The 18,863-nt window shown below is 55.8% G+C and overlaps 4 protein-coding genes across 4 annotated transcripts; 1 reads left to right on the top strand and 3 right to left on the bottom strand.

Moving 5' to 3' along the window:
- Window positions 1–718: 718 nt before the first annotated feature.
- Window positions 719–1,735, top strand: WHR41_06910 (uncharacterized protein; the record flags this gene model as incomplete). The annotated part of the gene is made up of 1 exon (XM_069375515.1): window positions 719–1,735. The coding sequence occupies one exon, from the start codon at window positions 719–721 to the stop codon at window positions 1,733–1,735; it is 1,017 nt and encodes a 338-aa protein (XP_069227809.1).
- Window positions 1,736–2,176: 441 nt separating this feature from the next.
- Window positions 2,177–3,768, bottom strand: WHR41_06909 (uncharacterized protein; the record flags this gene model as incomplete). The annotated part of the gene is made up of 2 exons (XM_069375514.1): window positions 2,177–3,572; window positions 3,629–3,768. 2 exons carry the CDS (start codon window positions 3,766–3,768, stop codon window positions 2,177–2,179), a joined length of 1,536 nt encoding a protein of 511 aa, XP_069227796.1.
- Window positions 3,769–4,231: 463 nt separating this feature from the next.
- On the bottom strand, window positions 4,232–8,944 carry WHR41_06908 (uncharacterized protein). The gene is made up of 3 exons (XM_069375513.1): window positions 8,756–8,944; window positions 4,497–8,701; window positions 4,232–4,438 (listed from the first exon to the last, which is right to left on the bottom strand). Exons 1-3 carry the CDS (start codon window positions 8,775–8,777, stop codon window positions 4,412–4,414), a joined length of 4,254 nt encoding a protein of 1,417 aa, XP_069227797.1. The 5' UTR covers window positions 8,778–8,944; the 3' UTR covers window positions 4,232–4,411.
- Window positions 8,945–9,442: 498 nt separating this feature from the next.
- On the bottom strand, window positions 9,443–10,409 carry WHR41_06907 (uncharacterized protein). Its single transcript, XM_069375512.1, has 3 exons — window positions 10,104–10,409; window positions 9,854–10,048; window positions 9,443–9,798 (listed from the first exon to the last, which is right to left on the bottom strand). Exons 1-3 carry the CDS (start codon window positions 10,209–10,211, stop codon window positions 9,463–9,465), a joined length of 639 nt encoding a protein of 212 aa, XP_069227794.1. The 5' UTR covers window positions 10,212–10,409; the 3' UTR covers window positions 9,443–9,462.
- Window positions 10,410–18,863: the final 8,454 nt, after the last annotated feature.

Genomic DNA, 18,863 nt, shown 5'->3' with positions numbered 1-18,863 from the left:
CAAGATGGCGTCGCAGTTTCTAGATATCCTCGGGAGTTTACAGCGACCGCCGTTCTTTCCATGATCGACAAGCCTCATTCTAGTACTTTACCTTGACTCGCCCGAGTATCTACCCCTCTCGATGGCAAGGCTGCGCTAGGCGATCTTACATGTCATTTCCATCTTACGCATCTTGCGTGAAGCTTCGGCCTTAGATCAGCGGATGCTCGTCGGGCCTCTGCATTCCGTCTCCAGCACATGTTACTCTCTACTATTTCCGCGGGTGCCAAATTCTCCTGTTAGGCCGGCTTCCTTTAGCCGCTCTGGTTTACCCTATGGACGTTCACGTCCAATACCATGGGTACATCGTGACTTCCGCTGGCGTCTGACTGTGGTCTTGTGCTGCTCTATTGGTCTTCACGGACGTCATTATTGATTGACCTCCGGCTTGTGGGGTGCAGTGATTGACGATGGCTGGCGGCGGTTTGGGTATGGTATACGGCTCGTGGAGGCACACGTGCGGGTCACGCAAAGACTCGTGTCCGGTTGTTTTCAACTTTGTCGGTCTATAAGAAGGAGACGCCCGGTTGGTATTTTCCAACGACTTTTCCCTCTGCGTCCTCATTCTCCTTGGCCCCTTCGAGACGTTCCTCTCCCAGTCAGACGATCTTACAATCACTTGTTGCCCGATTCGATTGTCAACACCATCACATCAACACACTGCATGGTTTCCTCCACGATGCACGGCCTTCTCACTGCAGTAGCCCTCCTGGGCCTAAGCATCCTCTCCTCCGCCTTCCCCTTGACCAAGCGCAATGTTATTGGCCCCGTCGTGGACACCGACTTTCCCGACCCATCCATCATCAGAGTCGGCTCAACCTGGTACGCCTTCGGCACACAGTCGATCTACGACCATACGAACATCAAAGTCCAATTCGCCACCTCCTCCGACTTCAACACGTGGAGCCTTCACGAGGGCCACGATGCCCTGCGTACCCTCCCTCCCTGGGTCGATGCCTCGAACCCCAAAGTCTGGGCCCCCGATGTCTTCCAGCTCGACGATGGCTCCTTCATGCTCTATTTCTCGGCAACGACCAACACAGCCGGCAACGGCCGCTTCCACTGCATCGGCGCCGCGCGTTCCGACCGCATCGAAGGGCCCTACGACTCCGTCTCCGACTCCCCCATGGCCTGCCCGACGAACCTCGGCGGCGCGATCGACGCCTCCGCCTTCCGCGACGCAGACGGCCAGCGCTACTTGCTGTATAAGATCGACGGCAACGCCATCGGACACGGCGGGCTGTGCAACAACGAGGAGGCGCCCCAGATCCCCACGCCCATCATCCTGCAGCCCGTCGGCGAAGACGGCTACACGTTCACAGGCGAAGCGACAGAGATCCTCAACCGCGACGAGCGCGACGGTCCGCTCGTCGAAGGCCCCAGTCTCGTCCGTCTGCCCGGCCCGGTCTACGTGCTACACTTCAGCAGCCAGTGCTACACGAGTGAGCACTACAGCGGGAGCTACGCAACATCCGACAGCATCTTAGGGAAGTATGAGAAGGCGCGGTTCCCGCTGTTGGTTTCTGGAACGCCGAGGGGGGTCTGGGGGCCCGGGCATGCGGATGTCGACTGGGACGCGCAGCATATGGCTTTCCACGCGTATGCTGCGAAGGAAGATGTGGGTGGGAGGAGGAAGATGTATGTTGCCAACATTGGGTGGGAGCCGTCGAGTAGGCTCGTCTTGTTGAATGAGTGAGGACGGAAAGCACTTCCTCGTTCGCAGGGGCACTCACGAACATCACGGTATTGTGGTATCTGCTCCGCTTGGGACAAGCTGTTTGCATGGCTTACTGCTTTTGATGACTGAAGACTGATGTGAATGTTGGATGGCGAGCCGAGCATACAGTCTCGACTTTGGAAATTCCCTGGCGGGCCGGTTTGATTATAGCGAAATGCAGACATGGCGCAGGCAAACAGAGCCTGGATAAAAATGCAAAGCTGATAAAATGATTGATCAGTGTCAACCAACATTATTTCCCAGCCACAGAGCTCTTGTTCGAGATTGTGTTATCTCAAAGTGAGGTGCTCCCTGGCCGGTTATGCTGATTAGAGCCTTGCATATTGATCGTCTTGTGTATCGTCTGTTCCAAAATGCCTTCCGCAGACTCAACGCTGGTGAAACTACCACTTCCACTACCTAGGAGCACGGCACCCTCGCCTCCGCCACTTGGCTATCTACCTCCGAATCCCTACTCGCTTTGAACAGCGCCTCCATCCTCTGTACTCGCCTTCCATAACTCTTAATCCACTTCTCCGAATGGCCCCTCATCGAATGTTCTCCAAGACTTCCATTGACCCAGTCCACCAACTCCCTCACATATCCCATCTCCTCGCCCCTTCCCCTCAAACTATGAAAGCCTCTCCCAGCACCTTTCTTCTTCAACCGCTCGTCATACTCCGCTCTGATGTCCTCCTTACGCGGCAACGGTACTCTCCCGGCGAAAACTTGGGCCAGCGCAATGGCCTGGAACTCGAAGAGCGAGAACGTGGCCGTGTGAAAAGGGATACCGACGAAAGCTAAGGTAGGGTCTGGGATGTAGAAGATATCTTTGTGCAGATTGTGCGTGTGCGTACCGTCCGTAATCAGGATGTCGGGCGGAGCGGAATCTGACGACAGGTGGTCGGCGTGCAAGTTGCGGAGGAAAGGGAGAGAGGAGTGGTAGCCTGTGGCGAGGATGATGCGGTCGATGGAGCAGAGGGTTGAATTGTCGGTGAGGGTTATTGTGCCGGGGAGAGGTGCGCCGTGGTCTAAAGGTTTGTTGATTCGAGGCAGAGGGGAGAAAGAAGCGATACCAGGGACACGTGCGGCGTTGTCGGGCAGTAGGTGACTGGGGAGGTCGTAGGGTCCGCCGCGGGAAGATTGATAGATTGTTCTGGCGACAGGGCCGAGCTCACGCGCAATGTCTGTCGAGGACACTCCAGCGCCAACGATAAGAACGGTTTGATCTCTGAGATCATCCGGGCGGCGGTAGAGTTTGGAGTGTTGAATGCGGTCCGGGAAAGCAGCCTTCCATTCTTTCAACCCGGGAAAATCAGGGATGTTAGGCGCGTGATAGTGGCCATTAGCCACGACGATGGCATCGAACAACTCGACTGCCCTTTCATATCGCGGTCCCAGCCCCGTGTGTTCCAATCTCGAAGTTTCAACCCTCCACATTCCTCCCTCCTTCGCCACCCGATCGACCCTTGTGTTCAACCTCACTCGCTCCAGAATCCCGTTTCCCTCAGCCGCACCCCTTACATATTCTGAGACAACGCTCTGGCCAACGAACTCCTCGGTGCCCTCCATCCAGGTATGGCATTGCATCTCCATCTCGTGCGTCGAGACATTGTTCTTGAGACCCTCATAGCAAGGGCCCGGAGGAGCAAAGTCGACAGCCGCAGGTTTCGACGTCTCGCCCTCGCCTTCAACAGGGCTGCCGCTCGCGCTGTCCTTACGCTTGTCAAGCGAGCGCTCGTAAGCTGGCGAGTCGCCGACGGACGGGGTGACGGAGGGGTAGGCGGCGTCTTTTGAGGTGCGTTCGTCGAAGAACCTAATGGCTGTCAATGGATATTGTGTGAGAATTTGGGAAAAATGGTCTAAGATTACCAGACTCCTCCGATGTGTGCGTTGCGCTCGAAGACCGTGACGTCCAAGCCGGCTTTGCGTAAGTGAACGGCCGACGCAACGCCGCTGACACCTGCGCCGACGACAGCGACGGTCTTGACGTTCAGATACTGTTCGCTCATTGTTTGTACTATATAGCGTAGTTCTATCAGCAACGTCAATCGAGCTCCAGGAAAACAATTCAAACGATCTGGTTATATATGAGACTATGTCGCTCTCAGAGCCCAAAGCAAAAGCGCAAAACCATCAATCAAGGACATCGAAGAAGTCAGCAAGATTTGGTATTGAAGATCGTGTAAGCATCATCGCGTCGTCCGCCTCGCCTCGGACGATATGCATGGCGTGCTGGCCCCGCCGACCGCGATAACAGTGCAGTTGAGAAGTTGGCAATTCCGAGCATGAAGCACGCCATAGCTGGCGGATCCGCGACGCCGAAGTCACCTTGCATGCGCTTTACCTCGCAATCACTGCTCTAGATATCGATTGTCGACAATTGATTCCATGGCTGAGATGGCTCACTGGACACCTGTGTCGTTGCATTTGTTTCGAACTTCACGCCAGTGTTCGGTCTTAAGGTCGTCATGGTGGCTGTTGACAAATTGTTATTCCATCTTAAATACATTACGCTACGGACAAGATTCCTTCCAAGCGACCTTCCATGAGCCCACAAATGACGGTCGCGACACTGTACATAGAAACCGAATCTCGTCTCGTCTCAAGGCAATTCCATCGAATCGCCATGCTTCATGCCATACTTCTGCAAATTTACTGTGAGGTCAAATGATCCACAGCCTGGACGATAGTTAGCTTGCAATTCTTAGTCGTCAGGATACTTCGCGGGCGAGCTCACTTTGTTAATATCATAATCGAACCTCTCCAACGCACTGAGCGCCTGCGCGCGGTTGTACCCCATGCCTGTCAGCCTCTTGAGAATAGGGTCGTCGTGCTCATCCCCGGGCGTGATTGCGCCACCAGAAGCGGGCGCGGGCGGCTTAGCGGTCACGGTAGACTGGGGCGATGTGGGCTGGGGAGCGGCAGCGCCATTGGTCTCCCACGGGTCATTGCTGTTCGAGGCTCCGCCAAAAGAAGTGTCGATGTTGCCCGTCGCGGAGTTATCGAGGCCAGAGAAAATGGCGTCCCAGTCATGAGACGAGTTCTGCTGGCTGCTTCCGGTGCCTGCGGCGGAAGTGCTAGAGCCAAAACCGAAGCCGTTGCTGTCGCCAAGCTGCCTGGAGGCTTGCTGCGAGTCCGCGATGGTGGTGGACATGCTGGCTGCGGGCGAGTCGAAAGCGGCGTTGAACTCGGAGGCGTCACGAGAGTGGTTGCCGAAGCCGAAGTCGGCGTCAGAGCCGCTCTTGTCGGCCTCCTTCGCCTCAGCAAGGTCATCGAACTCATCGAACTCGTCGAAGGCGTCCTTCTGGGCTGGCGCGGCAGTCGTCTGGAGCGTAGAAGGGCCAGAGACACCTTCAGGGACGCTGCTTACGGGCCGGCTGTGAGCATCATGGAACTCAGTACCGGTAGTGCTGGCGGGAGTACCGGCCGTGGGAGGGAAGAGAGATGTCTGTGGCGTTTGCAGGCTCTTCTCAGCCTCTGAGGGAACGGGCTGCTCGCCGGCAGGAGCGGGCGGCGATTTTGGATCATCTCTGGCAGGAAGCAGGCCGCCGAACTGAGGCGGAAATTGGTTGGAGCTCGATCGTTCGCCGCTGGCACCGTCAGTCTTCTCGCCACTCTCCTCGTAAGTTGGCGGCGAAGGCGCATCACTAGCGGAGGGCAGGTTGCTGGCAGTTGACTCGTTGGAAACAAATTCCGGCCTTGCTGTGGCCAAGTCGTCACCGGATGCAACAGCTGGCGAAGTCGGCTTGTCCTCGCCCGCTGGCGCCGCCGCAGCGCCATTCTGTTTCGCGGGCGAAGCAGCGGTAAAGTTGTCGCCGAAGCCATCGTCAGAATCATCATCGCTATCACTTTCGTCTTCGTCCAAGTTCTGGATCGGAGGAAACTCAGAGCTGAAGCCTCGTCCCTGCGGCTTGGAGCCCTCAGCCGGTGCTGTGGCAAAAGGGTCGCCAGATGATGTCGACTGTTCCGCTTTATCGAACCCGGCAAACGCGGAGTCAAAATCGTCTTTCCCATTCGTTGGGGCGGTAGATGGTGTCGCAGTCGTAGTCGAAGGGCCTGACATCTCCTGCGCTGCAATGCTCGGCTGAGCATGCTCGGTAGGGAAAGCGCCAGGAACAGTTTCTGCCTCGGTGGCCTGCGAAGTAGGCTCTTGTGGCTCAGGGAAGCCACCAGGCATGTGTTCGCTTACCTCGTCCGGACTGGCAACACCGGAGGTGCCAACGTCTCTCGGGGTTTCTGCGCCACCGGCACGGCTTGCAGGCGGGATGACCGCGGTTGAGCCAACCTCACTTTCACCTGAAGGGCGAAGGCCGCCAATTGGCAGCTCAGTGGGAGTAAATTGGCGGCTCTCGGGAGGCGGAGGAGGCTCGTCGGCATCAGGAGCCTCCCGTGTCGCATCGCTCATTGGCGGTGGCGTCACAGAAGGCGTCGACCTGCCCTCAGAAGAAACGGAGCCAGCGACGTGTGGTGCAACAGCGGCCGCGACACCTGCTGCGCCTGCTGCACCGGCAACGCCTGCTGCGACGGGTGCTGCACGGCTACCAAAGCTCGTAGCGGGAGGAGTACCACTGCGGCTACCAGACTGTGCAAAGGACGGTCCAAAGAGCTGGTCAAAGGCACTGGGCGTCTGCGCGCCAGACGTAGCAGTTGGTGGGCTGACGGAGCGCTGGGCCGTAGCATCTGGTGAAGCCATCCTAGCGAACGGGTTGGTGGCGCTAAGCGTGCTGGGAGCTGGGCTGGTGACCTCTCTGGTTGACGCAGGAGCCTCAGCAGGCGGAGGGCTAGCGGCGGCCTCACGCTCGACCTCGGCCTTCTCGCTCTGCAGGCGGTCGCGCTCGCCCTCGTTAGTGGCCAGCTGCTTCTTATTGATGCTCACCATTCCCTTTTGCTGTCGCGCGTCCATCTTCGCCTTCTCCAGCTCGGGCTTCAGTCGTGCAATCTCAGCATTGAGCTGGCCAATACGCTGCTTCAGGTTTGCGTTCTCCGCTTGGTCGGCCTGCAGGGCTTGGAAGACAGTCTGGTGTTGCGTGCTCAGATCCTGGTAAGTACCCTCGAGCATCGCGAGCTCTTGATTCATCTTCTTGGTTGATTCCCGAGAAGCAGTCAATTGCTGCTCCAGGTCCTTGACGGTCCGAACCTCTTGCTCGTACTGTGCTCTGAATTGCTGCAGCCTGGTCTCCAAATCCTTCTTCTGAGCGGCGGTAGCGCTGAGCTCAGCTTGTGTGGTTGACTTCTTACCCTGCGTCTGCTCCATTTGGTTTCTGAGGTTTCCGATCTGACTGCTCATGTTTGCTAGTTCTGTGGTGTCGCTGGTGATCTTGCTGCTTTCGTCTGCGGTGGTCTCATCTTCTCCAAGCAGATCATCCATACCCGACAGTTGCGCAGATCTAGGCTGTGGCTGCTGCTGCGGCTGTGGCGGCAAGAACCCGCTGCCAGCAGGGCCTTGAGACGAGGTAGCTGAACCTCCAGTGTTCTGGTGAGCAAGGCTTGCTCCGAATGCTGACGTCGGCATGAACGGCTTGAAGTGAGTGTTGGGCTGTGGTTGCGGAGGCGGCGGCTGGAAACGCTGCTGTGGGCTGCTGGGCGAGGCAGGGTTGAAAGGGTCTCTGGTGGCGGATGCTCCGGTGCTCTGAGGCTGCAGAGCAGGCTGTGACTGTTGAGAAGATGTCATGTCGTCGAGACCGAAAAGATCGTCGGCTGCTGACTTAGGCATGTTGGAAGTGTTGTTGGCATTGTCGAAGGCTGGGGCTGTTGTCTGTTCTGTCTGCTGCTGCAAGTTCTGCTTCCGCATACTAGGCGGAACCAATGCAGGCGGCAAAAACGCCGGTAGAGGCGCAGCGTTCGGCATTCTCTGCTGGCGGATGAGATACATAGCAACCGCAAATTCGTCTTTCGTGAGCTGTCCTTCGCTGTTGATGTCGGCAAGATCCCAAACCGAGGCAAGAGTATCCTCAGGCAAGCCCGAGTCACTGAAAAAGCGGACAGCTTGCTCACCACTGACAATGCCCTTGTTCTGTGTATCAATTGTGCCGAAGAACTGGTCGTATTTGGCCTTCTCTTGCGGCGTAATAAGCCACTGCGGTCCTGTAGTCTGTGCTGACATCGGTGGCGGCGTGCCGTATGTAGGAGGCCTTGCGAGCGGGCTCTGCGTCCTAGGCGGAACTCCGACGGCTCCTCCTGAAAACTGCCTTGGGATGCCAGCCGCGCCAGGTGCCTGCCGACTGCCAGGAGGGGGCGGCGCACCGCGTCTAGCGGCAGCTTGATAGAAAGCAGCTGGAAGAGTGTTCGGCAAAGCGGTCATGGATCGCGTCTTCATGCTGGTGAGAAGATGCATGGCGACGATGAACTCCGTCTGGTCCAGAGCACCCCGCTGCTCCCTATCAGACAGCATCCAAATGCGACCCAGTGTCTCATTCGGCAACCCAGACTTTTCAAAGATCGCCTTTGCGGTACCAGCATCCAATTGTCCGTTCTGCGCGCCAGACTTCTCAAACAGCCCGGAGTACTGCTGTACCTTCTGCGGATCCAAAGGCGGGACGCGTATCGGCGCCTGTCCGCTCAATTGCGGCTGCAGCGCTCCCGGCGGCGCCGTGCCCTGCGATGGGCTTGCCGAGCCTTGCCCCATTCCCGGGATTTGTATGCCATCGAACTTCGGTATAGGGCCGGGCTGGAAAGCAAGCTCCGTGGTTGGGTCTCTGCCAGCTTGGTAGTGACCGATCAAGCGCAGCACGATGCAGAAACCGGGCTTGGTAAGCAGGCCGCGGTTCTCAGTGTCTGCGATCTGCCATATTTCTCCGAGGACTTGCGGGTCGAGGGTGGTGCGTTCGAAGAAGGGGACGGCGCGCTCGCCGGTGACGACGCCCAGCTGGTCGGTGTCGGCTTGGTTGAACAGGTAGGCAAACGCGCGTTTCTCCTCAGGAGAGAGGTTTAAGATGGCAGGATCTGGTATCGTGTTAGCAGACCGCGCGATCCGGTTGGCGTTGAGGCGGAACATACTGGGGTCGTTGCTTTCAGACATGATGCTTGCTGTCTGCTAGCATCAGGAGGCAGCGGCGCAACACGTTTCCCTGGGCGTGGCGCGGCGCAAAGACACTCGCTGTACGCGACACTGGAAAAGCACAAAGTCACCGACGAGATACGCTGATCGACGGCTGCGAGGGGTTTCGTGGTGGTGCAGGGTGTGAAGATGCGTTATACGTTATGCGAGCGGCTGCACATCGCAACCTCCAGCCGCGCCAGCGAGGCCGGGGGAGGCTGCCACCAGCTCGGCGTCTGGGTGCTCGGACCCTTGGTGACGTCTTGGTGAAGCTCCGGCAGCATTTGATTGAACCGACCATCAATGTTGATGTTCACAATAACGCCATCTATTCCATCCTGTAAGCTCACGATAGTCTACTACCAGTCACAAGAACTTTTCTCCGATCAATGGAATGGTGAAAAGGGGTGATTCGCAGTCCGAATCTCACTGTTGCCAAATTTCTTGTTAGGGCTAAACTGATCAATGAACATTTAGAGTTTATGCAGGACCCATAGGGAAACATTACAGCAAACAGAAGAGAAAGATCCGTATATCATGAAGTCTACCGAAAGTCTCGTAAAGAGAAGAAGAAAAGGGTAAAATAAGCCACCAAATACACCAAGCCACAATTGCTATCCAAACCCTTCTGCCATCTCAAAACCCATCCATAAGCCGCGCCAACCGTTTACTTGCTGCTTTTGGTGATGTAGTGGAAGTTGTCCATCAGTGCAGCAAGAAGCACCGACTCGACCAGGCCGTTGGTGTCAAAAGTGACGCTGTCAACGTCGCAGAAGTCGGCGTTGAGCTCCACCTTGGTCATGTCGGCAGCGAGCTCGAGCAGGGGCTTCTGGAAGCGTGCGGTCTGAGACGCGACCTGCTTGCCGTTGCGGTAGCCCTTGATGTCCATGGAGCAGGAGAGGGGAACCGAGATGAGGGTCTCTTGGGTGGAGACGACGCAGCCAAAGTAGAAGGACTTGAAGTCGAAGCTCGAGGTGGTGCTGTCGTCATAGTCGGTGCGAAGCTAAAGGCGATGTTAGCAATGATACGGGATGGGTACCAGATACGCTATTGCTTACCTCTTGCTTGCCTTGGAGATCAGCGAGGACGTCGTAGGCGAGAACGTTGGGGCGAGATTGGGCGTTGAGGCCAGCGAGGAGAGGCGTCGCAGAGATGACACCCATGTTGGAGTAGTAGAGGCCTTCATGAGAGCCAAGCTCGTTGAGGCCACGGATGGGAGCGCCATCGATCAAGCCGGCAGGAACATTGTCGAACTGGACCAAAATCAGTAAAGAGTGAAACATATCTCGACCACTACCATAGACTGACCTTGACGAAGTGGTCGACACCGTAGCTCTGCTGGCTCTGGTAAGCAGCAGGTGCAGCGAAGGCAGCCCCAGCGGCAGCCACAGCGAAGAAGGAGGTGAAAGTCTTCATGGTGATTGAGTTGGACGAAACGAGCGTGATACAAACGAGTGTGATATTAAAGAGTGTAAGAGAACGTTGAAAGAGAGCGTGAAGAAGCTGTTGGTGAACGTTGGAGCGTTTGAATGCGATGATCTGCTGGTGTCTGACTGCGCAAGGAGCCTACCTTTATACATTGGCACATAGCCTCGTTCAACTCCAGTCTCCGCCGCAGGTTCTCGGCGTCGATTTAGGAAAGGGGCAATAGCTGGAGGTGGATCTGCTTTGGGCAACCTCGTATGGGGATTTAGGGCAACATAGTTACTCGCGTGCTGGCAAACGTTGGCTCGATATGCAGCACGTACCTATAGGCGTCGGATGGCCAAGCGCTGTGTTCAGGTAACGGCTGGCTGTATCTACCCTCCCTTGTTCGATCCTTAGCAGCTCGGAGACCGAGCCGAGGGTCTGGAAACGATATGATCAATAGTAGCCAAGTGATCGCGATTTGGCGAGCCTGATTCTATCGAAGGCTTTCGCGTTACAGGAGTCATATGTCGCCGCGATGGATCTAGCATGTCCCGAGAGCAGTGAGGTAATGCACGTGGTTGGAGTGGACATCCATTTCTCCGCAACGGACCGGATGCATTGAATTGGGATACGACAGTCCTGTGCTACTAGTATCCACCCGGCAACTGGCATGTGCGCTATGGCACAAGCGTCTAAATACGGAGCATGGGGTTACAGGCTCTGCCAAGGGCACGGCACGTCGATCCGGCAGGCTGCATCAAACAGTCAGTAAAGCTTTCGACAACCTCGTCGCGCAAGAAACTCAGCAAGCTGGAAGAATGGTCGTTGGCAAGACACAGGTCGATGGATCTCAAGAAATTTCCTGACTTGTAGCCATGAACAGACGTCGAAAGGGACGATGAGCGTTGTGCGACAGACACAGAACACCGGTGGAGGACGTTTCTCGGAGAAGACCTGTCAAGGAGGATCTGCCGCGCCGACCCGACCCGACGCTTCTTTCTCAAGGATCAGCCAGTTCGTTGATGATCGCTAAGGTACCTACCGTCTCAGAAGCCCCGAGTGAACATTATTACAATTTGGATGCGAGCACGATGGTGGCATGTGTGTTTGTCTGCCGTTCCTGGCTCATAATAGGAGGAATGGTGCCGGCTCCGCGGCGGCATCTCTCGGGTCCGCTCGTACCTCGCACCCGAGCTACGACTCCACAATGGATGGCTATACCAGAGCATGTTATGAGAGCTCGAAGCGAGCTGCAACTCCACAACAACTCCTTAACAGCTTTATGAATTTGTGATAGCGAGCCGACAGCTTGGTTGAGGGTACCCGTACACAGTCCGTATCGGTTTCGCTTATCTGCGAGGTCAATGTTCCGTCACAGCACGATGGTTTGGGCTGTTAACGCTCCTTCGATGTTCTCCTACTTGGCTTCTCATGTGATTTGCTCTTCTTTGTGCCTGGACGGAGCCTGAACCTTTGGCGTGGGTCTCTCACGCCCCGAATGAAAATCGCACGTCAGTCTCTCTAAGAGGGTATCTTTTCGAGCATTGATTTCGTCACGTTCTTGGTCTTGTCCGTGATCCAGGTTTTTGCTGTTGCAGCTGAGAACACGGTGGCTTCCCTATAGTGACATACAGAAAAATCTGTACTGAGCATTTCCCAGTTGCACCCATGAGAACAACCTATCGCTGTAGCTACGTGCCTGTCCTGCGCAGCTCCATCACGGTCGATGTGGCAAGTGATAGCTTTGGCTGCGGAGAAAGGATCCATGGACTTCCAGTGCCGACTGTAGGAGGCGAGAATGATTGCGACGTTCGCTCACGCTTCCACCATTGGCATGACGTTCCAATACAAGATTCTACCAAGTTCTTCCCCTTCTGAGAAGGAGGGAAGCATGCTCACGCTCTAATTGGAAACCGAACGACCTTTCTACCATTGGATCCATCTGCGACTATATAAAGGGCTTGCTGTTTCCGTTGACGACACTGCTCGATACTCACTCTCAAGCGCAAAATTGATACCACCGAGGGTTCAAGCAACAGTTGAGGCAAAATCAGCAGTACCCTCCACAACTCAATCTTACCACTGAAAAACAGTCAACTCACAATGGCCAAACTACGATTTGCTCTCTGGTGTTTGAGCACTGCTGATGGTGCCATAGCAAGCAATCCTTCTATTATGGACCGCCATAAGCTCACCACTCGGAACGGCTTACATGTCAAGCGCACCACATCTTCGACAGTTGGCCTAGACTTGGCTCAGTATTCTCAGGTCTGGAGCGATCCAAGCATGGCCAGCTGGACCACTCTGTCAGACGAGGAATTCGACTCTGCGGTCGTTAATCCAAATGCCGCAGACTTGAGACAAGTAAGCACAGTGGCGTCTTTCATGTCGACGGCCGGATTTATTACCTCGAGTAGTCCAACAGCAACAACATTCGCGGCGACTCCAGTTCCGACTAATGCGTCCGCGGGATGGCAGACTGGGGGCTCTCTTCCGATGTCATCTACACCAATATACACTGTCAGCACGTCATCAATGCCCCAGCCAGCATATTCATCCTCCGTCCCAACGGGCACCGCCACCACGACACTGTATGCTTCGATCGCCGACACGACTTTGAGACAAGGCCAATCTGGCAACAAGGCATATGACGACACGATAATATTCGAAGCGGCCCCAGACGGTCCCATGCTCGGTAATCCGCCGAATGCCCCCATGCCTACTGGCCAAGACGTTGGCACGCCATGGCTCTACGTTGTCCAGGAAAGCAGCCCCTCCCCGAAACCAACTCCGACACCCTCAGTATACTGTCACTACGACAGCGTCAAGCATTTCGGCGGCGGCAAGTACGTGAACCAGGAGGGCGTGAGCTGCGAGACTGCGCAGCCGAGCAGCAGCGCAAATTCTTCCGCGAGCAGCTCGACAACATCGAATGCAAGCACGTCTTTTACCAGAATGCCGGGGATCCTTACCGAAGAAGCTGTGAAAGCAGTTCTAGGGTCACTTTCTCATGTGACTGCGTTGCCTACTTCTTGGGTGACCAAGACTGAGGTGGCTACTCATACGAGCGCTGCTGGGGCTGCGAGGCTGAGACCGATGTTTTTCTGATATGTTCGATTTTGCTTTGTGGGTTGGGTTTGCAAGGGAGTTATCTTTCAAGTGCAGGTACTTTGAGTCTTTTCCCTGTCGGCGAGGAAAGTTTCTGCGGGCTATGTGCTCACTAGAAACTCTCAGTAATGCAATCATGTGGCGATGTCGGTTGCCCTTCTTCTGAAGTATTGTGACGAGAAACGGTGTAACATCTTCTCCAAACCTTTTTCTGTCAGGCCGAACTGCCTTAGTCCATCACTTTCTGCCCCGGACCTGTTGCCCAAGACCAGATCCCTCTTGCTCAGAGCATTACGAACGCGAGGATTATGTTGATTGCCATGGCCACATGCCCAGGTTGATGCGCTTCGGTGGTGTAAGAATGGACAGTGTTGGGCAAGATCCGAGCGTTTTGACCAGTCTGAGGCTGTCCGCTCCGCAACGCAAGAGTTTGTGCCTTTCTCGTCAAGAACAAGAAGTTGGCAGCAGAGCCCCCGCCGAGGTCAGGACCGACAAGCAAGGGGTACAAGGGGTACTTGAATGTTGTGGAGTTTGACTGGGCGTGACAATGTTTAGTAGGGCGGCGTCAAAGTGCTAGAAGTCGATGCTATGCCGAACTTGAGCGCTGCACCGTCATCTGGCTGTGGCATGCAGTCACTCGCGTTCGACGCGGCGATCGATAGCGAAGCCACTGAATCGCCGCCCTCGGTGCTTGCTCGCGTGTCCATGACCTGTTCCGTGTCCAGCTCTGAACCGCGAGATTGCATTGCTTCGGGCGCGAGGGTGTTCTACAGTTGATGAGCAGGTTCTCGTGATGGAACGCATGTGTTGGTGATCTGGGAGTCGGCGAAGAGGGGGGACCTGTGATGACTGCCGGCAGCCCCCACGCGTTGCCTCCGCTTCCAATTTCCGACTTCACCTGCGCCTTTCGCCCGTCACCGCCACACTCTCCATCCCCTCATCATCCCACCGGCACAGCAGGCCACCTGGTCGATAGCAGCATGGCCATCAAGCATAGCCGAACAGTGAACAATGAAGCCTGGATCGACAGTCGACTGGGTTACGACACGGCCTCTTCGCGGCTCGCGCCAAGCGGATGCGTGCACCGAGATCAACCAGGTAGGCCGGACGGCATCGACCTACGACACAAGCATGAGGGTGCTGAAGGACGCATGACAATGCTCCGTTGTCCCAAATGAGCAGCCGGACAGATCCTATGCTGTTATTGACGGCTACGCTACCCGGCAGCCGTCCACTGACCTGAAGGCACGGCGCTAGCGCTGACGCTGACATAGAAGCAGTTCAACGCACCAGAGTCGTAGGTCTTCAATCTCAACGACACGTCTTGAACAGCAGTCGGCCCATGACCAAGGGTTGTTTCCGGCCGGCGAACAAGCGGGTCCCGATGGCGCGACCGATGGCTCAACAACATCAGGGCATCATAAGGCTCTCAACCCTTTCGAAGAGAAGGCCGAATCCTTTCCGACACTTTGAACCCGTACCTGGTTCATAGACTTACAGCTGACGCGCTCTGCGTCGAGCGACACTCAACATTAGCCACAGGTTCACCAGATCTGCGTCTTGACCAAAACCACAAAGTCAAGCAAGATGCCAGAGCGAGAAGGTGGGGGCGGACACTTACAAGCGACTACCCTCCGCAACCTAGTGTGGTTCGCGTCTGGACGACTCCTCGATTCACCGTATGATCTGGAGGTGAAGATTGGGATCCGAGGGCCACGAAGGAGGATGCTCGAAAAGATTGCAGTGCGCTCCACCATCTCTCACACTGCGCCAACAGCCCGTGACTGGACGCCGGGTCTATCAACCGTATCTGTCATGTGGAGCAACAATACTCCAGACTGTAGGCGGGAATGCGTACTGTAATCGCCACCGGCTCTGGCGTTTCCAAAGGTGTTTGCCTGTGGAGATTACCACCAATAGTCGCCACAATCGCTTCGCTACCGCAGATGTTCGCCTCCATCGGCACACCATCTGACCCAAGAGGAGGATAGCGAATGTCGCACTCAGATAACAAACTTTCACGAACGTTGTCGGCGGCAGCGCAAATTCGGCACGGCCGAGTCAGAGAGGGTCTCAGTAGATTGACAGCCTCAAACCTGGTTCACGAAGCTCTTGTGTCGGTTTCTCGACTGTATAGGGGTACACCGTGTCTTCCGGCTGGGACTGGGTGGTCTGGCGAAGGTCTAGTGATAATCGGCCAGTTTGCAGGCAGTCATTTGGACGGAGACTGTGCCCTTCCTGCTGGACATGGATTTCCTAGCGCCATCACGCCATTGAAGCATCTAGTTCCTGGTCCTCCAAATACGCCGTTTGGAGGTCGTTGAATGGTGAAGAATCACAGTGGCTGTCTTCGTACGAATGTTTGTTCATATCCGATTGAACGACAATATGAGGCTGAAATGCTGGAGACTCTGGATTCTTTCTATGGGAACTAGGATACCCCACTGGAGGCCGCGGACGCTGGAAATTATTATCATGCGATCAGTGTGATCAAGGAGCTCTCTGGTGCTACTGGAAGCATGGCCTAAGGACCCCTCCCATGCCATCTCGGAGTAATTCTTTTGGCGATCTTGTTCGCGAGCATGGAAATATTCGATTGCTCGAAGACGCAATTGCTCAGGCTCTGAGAAAGCCGCCGCATCAACTAGCTTGTGCCGGCAATGAATGGTCTCCAAGGTTGTTCACACCGGGTTACACGGGTTCTGCCGGACGCAGGTCTCCTCGCGGCTACCTTTCTCCTGGAAGATTGGTATCATTGCAGCATCGAGCATAACCTTCCTCTTACAACCATCGGTGTCCCGAGATACCGACCGTCGCTACGTTTCCGAGAATGGCCGCCTCGTTAACTGACGACCGAGTCGTCTTCCGCTTGCAAGGAATTGTCCAGGATGTGCCGAAAAGTCTGTTTACCCATGCTCAGTCCGGCATGCAGGCAGACCGCTGGTGGCGATTTCGAGGATGGTGACCAGTGCCGTGTTCTATGAGCCTGTTCTCGAACAGTTCTTTGCCGCTTGAGGCTCAATGAAATTGCCTCGATGAGTGGTTCGAGTGGCACCTTCTGTCTATGATTGCTGGCTGAAGGCATGGACCTTGCCGCATTCGCCAGAATAGTACCGTGCTTGCGAGCGGGCGAGCGAGCGATGCCATCTTACGCAGCGGTCAGAGATTGATGCTCCTGCATTGGCGCCCTGCTCAAACCGTCCTTCCATCGGACTTTGACATCTCTCTACGAGAGCGCAAGGAGTTCACAATGCTCGATGGTGTTCGCAGAATCATCCACCTCGACATCGTGGGCTGTGGCGACCCAAGCTTCGGCCATCAAGTCGGTGTTGTGCTTGCCAGCCAAAGGCTCGCCGCCAATGTTGCGCGAAGTATTCTCCCGTCGTCCATGCTCTTGCTAGGCTCAAGCCTCTTCCGGGGTTTGGCAATGATGTCGTGGGCGCGTGCTCTCTCCAACTCGTGCTGGGCCGCCTCAAAGGCTAGGTGACGATGGAGACTGGGAGTCTCATGGGTGTTGCTCGTAAGGAGTGACGGGAGCCGGCTCATCTTAAGAGCTCGTTGAGCACGGTATAGGGCCCTGACGGTAGCCTCCTGGCGTGTGGTCGATGTGGTGTGGCCGAGCTGAGTAAGGTGTCAGACTCGGGAGACCTTGATTGTCAGCGTGCGTTGCAGCTCGGTGCCCAAACATTAGGAGGAGGTCAACATGGTGAACAACCAAATCATCGTAACGACTTCTTGGGAGCACTAGCGAATTCTCCTGTCGCTTTTGAGGTCCTCCGGATGGTTACAGGTGAGGGAGCTCTTTTGGCAACCCGTGGGACTGAAGCCGGCGCAACACCTGGGCGCCGCCCGCGGCGACGACGGCGGCGGCGGCGGCGGCGGCGACGACGAGGTCAAGCACAATGCTTACCACGAACATCAAGGCTACAGTCACAATCACCAGTGTGGGAGCGCCATGATGCCGCCATCTCTCTACGTGGCCCTATGTGCCCTCGTACGCCTGGCGACCTGACCCATACCGCGCCCGACGCCGCCGAAAACACGACAAGAAGAACACAACAACATCACAATAGGTACTGCACGATACGAACACACTACATGAATACGACAGCTTCTTCTCCAAGCACTGGCTGAAGCCAATGGATTGATGAAAAAGTAGATGTGTGGAAGGCAGAGCCAACCGATGGGGTTCCAAAAATTGTATGCCAGCTGCGACCAAGGGGTGTGGCTGGCCCTGGCTGCAATTGCTGATGGGGAAGAAGATTTGAGAAGGTTGGCGAGGAAAGAAAAATATTTATACCTCCCGCCAGACCAAATTCTTGGCACGCGTCCCGTCGGCGGGACCTCCCACCTCTTGCGAGCGGAAGTAACGAGACATTCAATAGTACGCTGGCGGGAAGGCCTCTACGCAGGGTGGGGAGTTCTAAGGAGGAGCCCTCAGGGGGTCTGCCCGCATGCTCGCGCGCTGTGTGACTACCCAGGCCGGGCCTTGCGGTCATTCAAGCAGGCATTGTGCCGCTGCAAGGTCACAGCAAGGAGATTTTTACTTTACGAAGGGCCTGATTGTAAGTCGACCAGGCGATCGCTCTGGACGATCCCCATGGAGGCGTATTCATGGAAAGGCATGGACTGTGGCTATCCTCGTGGTTCAACACCGCGAGGAATGCCCTGATGACGTGAACACACCCCGCTGAACAATACTTCGAAGGGAGAATGCTTGCCTTGAATGGTAGATGTATTCTCCTCCAAGTATACGTCTAAAGGAGCGCAATATGGAATTTGGAGGATTACGATCCGCTCAGCGTAGTCCTCGATATGCCCTCCTCTTCGCCGACGACGACACTCGCCTGGTACGCAGTGTGTCGTATCCTTCGACTGCAGCCCATCCGGTGCAGTCGACCATCTCTTCCGGCGCAACATACAATCGCGGAGTCAATGTGTAGATACTTTGCTCTTGCTCTTGCTCTCGGGGTAATGCGGTCCTGCGATGTACCGATGGGCAGCTTTCAATCGCTCTCCGATATCAAAGCATGCTACCAAGGCATGCGCTGGCGTGGCTTGAGTAGCCGAGTGCTTCGTTCTGTCGATGTTGCGAAAGCTTCGGATAGTGGTGATTGTGCAGCTCATATCAATCGCAGACTGGTCTGTGACAGGAACTGAAGTCCGATCGGCCCCGAAAGTCACACGCGAGGCCCATGCCGCCCAGCAATCTGCTCATTCGTACCCTTGGTCAAACTACGCTGTGCGGTCAAGAAGCTGCATCCAAGCAGCGTGTCACCGAAAACAGGAAATTGGTACCATCTGCAAAGGATTGCGATATTGCTTGCATTTTGAGCTGTGACATTACGCTGCACGCGCGGAAACCTGCAGTGACTGGGCCTGTTTCACCAGGGACCTGCAGCGGCAAGGTAACGGCTTTTTGCAGACATCCCCTAGTTGTGCCAGGATCGGTGTACGTTTGATTCGCAGATGTTATGCCCAACATAAATCACGGGAACGCTTGCAGGGCAATACTCACAGGGCTTGATGTCGCCTCCCGTCTGACATGTC

The sequence above is a fragment of the Cladosporium halotolerans genome (genome assembly GCF_011745625.1).
Source record: "Cladosporium halotolerans strain TM138-S3 chromosome Unknown Sca24, whole genome shotgun sequence".
NCBI lineage: Eukaryota > Fungi > Ascomycota > Dothideomycetes > Cladosporiales > Cladosporiaceae > Cladosporium > Cladosporium halotolerans.
This window is presented reverse-complemented; position numbering and strand designations above follow the sequence as displayed.